At 46.8% G+C, this 5,000-nt stretch overlaps 1 protein-coding gene across 2 annotated transcripts in view; it reads right to left on the bottom strand.

Annotated features, from left to right (window-relative positions):
• Positions 1-5,000, bottom strand: part of LOC121684953 (1-phosphatidylinositol 4,5-bisphosphate phosphodiesterase epsilon-1-like) — a 101,893-nt gene that overhangs the window by 19,595 nt on the left and 77,298 nt on the right. For both annotated transcript variants that reach the window (XM_042065118.1, XM_042065119.1), the window contains 7 exons: positions 4,294-4,355; positions 3,643-3,808; positions 2,504-2,611; positions 2,155-2,271; positions 1,795-1,953; positions 1,015-1,144; positions 290-331 (listed from right to left, as the gene is read on the bottom strand). In XM_042065118.1, coding sequence (XP_041921052.1) covers positions 290-331; positions 1,015-1,144; positions 1,795-1,953; positions 2,155-2,271; positions 2,504-2,611; positions 3,643-3,808; positions 4,294-4,355 — 784 coding nt within the window. The remainder of the gene's footprint in view (positions 1-289; positions 332-1,014; positions 1,145-1,794; positions 1,954-2,154; positions 2,272-2,503; positions 2,612-3,642; positions 3,809-4,293; positions 4,356-5,000) is intronic.

The following is a 5,000-nucleotide window of genomic DNA, read 5'->3' on the forward strand; positions in this document are numbered from 1 at the left end:
GTATTATCACATAACATATACGGGACAAAGGAAACAAGCGGCTTACAGTAACAGAGCCAGAAAGGTGAAGAAGAGGTCACAGAGGGATGGAGAGAGAGAGAGGGGGTGAGAGAGAGAGAGAAGAGAAAGAGAGAGAGAATAAACAGAGAGAAAACAGAGAGAGAGAAAGAGAGAGAGAGAGAAAAAACTGAGAGGGAATATAAAACATGCAGAAGTACTGGGCAACAAACAAGATGGCTGCTCAAACTTCACACTGTGGATTTACGCTTGGTAGCGGTCAAGTTTTTACCTTCTTGCCCATACAAAACAGGAGAGGTTATGAGGACGTCAGCTAAAAGAGGGAGTCAGGCGTATGGGGAGAAGAACGAAAGAAGAAAGAGAGGGAGAAAAAGAGAGTAAGAGGCATGGGGAACTAGCACGTGGAGCTAACTAGGAACGCTCGCACCTCTACCAGATAATCAGGAGGAATAGAGCAGCAAAGGACCTGTCTGGACACAGACCACGAGGAAGCTAAGATATCCTAAACGTCTCGGAGAAGATCAGAACCACTGCAGACAGACCACATGGGGAGGAGCTAAGATATCCTAAACGTCTCGGAGAAGATCAGAACTACTCTGTAGTCAGCACAAGCATAAACGCTCTCTACAGCTAATTCCAACATTAATCTGGATTTGTTACGTCTGATAACTACATAAGCTTCTGGCAGTGTATCTGGGATAAAGTCCAGAGTTTCTAGAAAAATCCACAGCTGTGTGAATGTGCTATAACGGGCCAAAAGTGTATCAAATCAAAACCTGATACTGTAGTTGATATTTTATCAATAAAACCCCATCCTGTACATATTTCATTAGTGGTGTTAATGTAACAAATATTATTGATTTCTTTTTTTTTTTTTTCAAATATGTTTTGCAAGTTGCTTTGGACTTCAATATAATTTTATTCTGAGTCTGTGTTCTATACTATATTCTATATTCTATATTCTGATTCTGTGTTCTTTGTCAGTTCTCCACTCACCGTCAGACAGAGACTCGTAATCGTAGTCGTACTCATCTTCCTCCTCCTCTTCCTCCTCGTTGGCGCCAGGGGAGGTGCCTGACATGGGTCCGTTACTCGCCTGAGCCTGCATGGACGCCAGCTGATGAGCCTGAAAACAGGAGCAAGTCATCTACATAACATAACATAACACAACACAACATAACACAACACAACACAACACAACATAACGCAACACAACACAACACAACATAACATAACCAACATTGCATGATAAAACATAAACATAAACGTACATAACTCTAACATAACATTTCTATCACACCCACCACTTTACTACTGTAATTTCCTTTGCATTAACGGCAGTGCTTAATAGCCCAGTGAATCAGAATCAGATCGTGCTTTAATCAGAATCAGATCGTGCTTTAATCAGAATCAGATCGTGTTTTAATCAGAAAGAAGAACGAAGAAAAGAGTTGACGAAGAAGCGTTACTGTAAAACTCTGAGCGTGTGTGTGTGTGCGTGCGTGTGTGTGTGTGTGCGTGTGTGTGTGTGTGCGTGTGTGTGTGTGTGTGCGTGTGTGTGTGTGTGTGTGCGTGTGTGTGTGTGTGCGTGTGTGTTGACGAAGAAGCGTTACTGTAAAACTCTGAGCTATTCCATAATACGAATTCTCTCATCCATTATGCAGAGGCTGTGGAAATGGTTGTAATCTTCCAGCAATTCATGAAACAATGTGTAATCTCTCTTTTTTTATTGGTCTTTTATTGGCCATCTTGATGATGAAGGTGCAGTAGACTCGCCTTCTGTTTGAGGATGTCCACAGGTGCCTGGTGGGCTTTCAACTTTTTATTTTTCAGCAAGATTTTCCCTCGTAGTTGCCATGGTGACGGAAGCAGAGGATCATCGGAGAAATCACTCTCAAACAGGAACTTAGTCACCAGCTTGTCCCCGAACACCATCTGCAAGAGCGACATGACACACGCACAATGGTGACATCCCAAAAAAAAAACCCAGCTGTTCCTTAATTACGACAACAACAAAAACAACTACTTCTGTTCAACAACAACAAACAACAAACAAAAGAGTGGCTCAACCCTGGCTGGAGTGACTCAAGTGTTTGTTTGTTTGTTTATTTGTTTGCTTGTGAGCCGCGTGCGAACCTTGAAGATGTCGGCCATCTTGCGCTGCTGCGGCAGAGAGCAGTGGTTCTCTATGGAGAGGATGACGGGGAGGTCGGAGGTCACGAAGGCGGCGCGGTTCACCGCCTCCACCACGTCCTACAGGAACATCACACAACGTCACTGACTGGCCGCCACTCAAGTCACGCTCAATTCAATTTCAATCATTCGCACATTACAAATGGTCTCAAGGTCCTTTACAGAACCCAGAGCCGGAAGCCCTTACAGTGAAACGGGCACCGTTTAGACATAAATCAAACCACACGGGGAGATGATAAGCAGCACTAAAGCCGGTGGGGGTTAAAGGTTAAAGGTTAAAGGTTAAACTCACTTTGAAGGGGATGCGTGTGGTGAGTGTGTGGCCGTGGTAGATTATGGGCATGCCATCATCTCCATCCCAGCAGTCCAACTCCACACTCCTACAACCTTTCAGCAGCACCTGTGAAATACACACACGCACACACACGCACGCACACACACACACACACACACACACACACACACACACACACACACACACACACACACACACACACTTACAAGTCATTTCTCACTTCTCTGATTAGGGCCGCCATAGTAGAGGTCTGCGCTCCCGCAATATTCTGTCCTGCTCCCGCATTAATGTGTCATTTTAAGTCCCGCTCCCGCCCGCATCTGTAACATGAGAGTGCAGACCTCTACGCCATAGCCTCGCTCATGCACAAATATGCAGCCGTAAAACTCAAATCTTTCCAGAGGAACTTTGGGCACACTTGCATGTCTTATTCAAGTGCATCCAGCCCTGCCCTGTGTTTGTTCACTGACCCAGCCTCATATTTAACTCAGTCTGCTTTCTGGCTGCACACCTCTGTAATAGCAAACCCACAGCCAAGCCCACGGCCACAATCAGTCGTTCAGAGGCTGTGCGTGGAGCTCACCTGGCTGTAGAGTTGTGTGTGTGTGTGTGTGTGTGTGTGTGTGTGTGTGTGTGTGTGTGTGTGTGTGTGTGTGTGTGTGTGTGTGTGTGGAGCTCACCTGGCTGTAGAGCTCCACAGACGACTCTCCCTTGAGCTGGTGTCCGGTGAGGTAGGTGTTGTGTACGTGTGTGTGTGTGTGTGTGTGTGTGTGTGTGTGTGTGTGTGTGTGTGTGTGTGTGTGTGTGTGTGTGTATATGTGTGTGTGTGTGTGTGTGTGGAGTGGAGCGTGGTGCGTGGAGCTCACCTGGCTGTAGAGCTCCACAGACGACTCTCCCTTGAGCTGGTGTCCGGTGAGGTAGGTGTTGTGTACGTGTGTGTGTGTGTGTGTGTGTGTGTGTGTGTGTGTGTGTGTGTGTGTGTGTGTGTGTGTGTGTGTGTGTGTGTGTGTGTGCGTGGAGCTCACCTGGCTGTAGAGCTCCACAGACGACTCTCCCTTGAGCTGGTGTCCGGTGAGGTAGGTGTTGTGTACGTGTGTGTGTGTGTGTGTGTGTGTGTGTGTGTGTGTGGAGCTCACCTGGCTGTAGAGCTCCACAGACGACTCTCCCTTGAGCTGGTGTCCGGTGAGGTAGGTGTTGTGTGAGGACTCGATGTAGTAGTAGGACAGGGGGTGCTGCAGGTCCTGGACGTTCACCTGGGGCTCGTCCAGCTTGGACGCAAAGTTATCCTTGTCCATCAGAAACCTGCCGCACGAAGCAGCACAATCAGACCATCAGATCGGCTCCTTGCACGGAAGGCGCTTTAGCCAGCGTCCACGTTTCCAGCAGAGCGTCCAGCGGAGCGTCAGCTGCACTGTAGCCGCATCTTCAATTTTGTGAAGTAGCCGATGACCGAAACAAAGGGGACCACAGCTGGACACTTCTGCATCCCTCTGTTTTAAGTCATCGGCTACCTCGCAAAATTGAAGACGCCGCTACAACACGGCCGAGGCTCCAGCAGATACATACGAGCAGGCTGAAGAGCGTTCCATGCGTATACCCAGTTCTGCGGGACTAATCTCCCAAGCAATTACCACAACAGATGACAAGGTGTTGGTGTCATCTCACTCGGTCGCTTGTACATTATTAATTTGTAAATGTGACATGACTGTATCTCTGACAGATACTATTTGTGCAATAGAGCGAATAGACTAACCTGGCAAATAGACTAACCTGGAAAATAGACTAACCTGGCAAAGCCTTCAAACGACATCCAGCCCATCTGTCGCATGTTGGCACACGGCTCAAACTTCTGCAATAACACAGAGAGACACACAGTTTAACACAGCACAAACACAGCACTGAACTCTAACCTCTGCAATATCACAGAGAGACATACAGTTTAACACAGCACAAACAGAGCACTGAACTCTAAAGGTCAGGTGGTCAGCCACCTCTGATTGGATGTTCTTTAAATGACCTGAAGATTGTCTGTTTTTTCTTCTGCAGAGAATTAGTAAATAGCCTTTGCCTGAAAGCCACTAGTGTTCAAACCAAACCAAATCTCTTGTGAATGCCACCATACTCAATCAATAAAGTTGATCCTGAGTCTGTTTCTGGTTGTAATGAAGTGATGTGTGGTGTGTGTGTGTGCGTGTGTGTGTGTGTGTCTGTGTGTGTGTGTGTGTGTGTGTGTGTGTGTGTGTGTGTGTGTGTGTGTGTGTGTCTGTGTGTCTGTGTGTGTGTGTGTGTGTGTGTGTGTGTGTGTGTGTGTGTGTGTGTGTCTCTGTGTGTGTGTGTTTTTCTGTATGTATGTACTGTATGTGTATGTGTGTGTGTGTGTGTGTGTGTGTGTCTGTGTGTCTGTGTGTGTGTGTGTGTGTGTGTGTGTGTGTGTGTGTGTGTGTGTGTGTGTGTCTCTGTGTGTGTGTGTTTTTCTGTATGTATGTACTGTATG

Source organism: Alosa sapidissima, chromosome 16 (assembly GCF_018492685.1).
Source record: "Alosa sapidissima isolate fAloSap1 chromosome 16, fAloSap1.pri, whole genome shotgun sequence".
NCBI lineage: Eukaryota > Metazoa > Chordata > Actinopteri > Clupeiformes > Clupeidae > Alosa > Alosa sapidissima.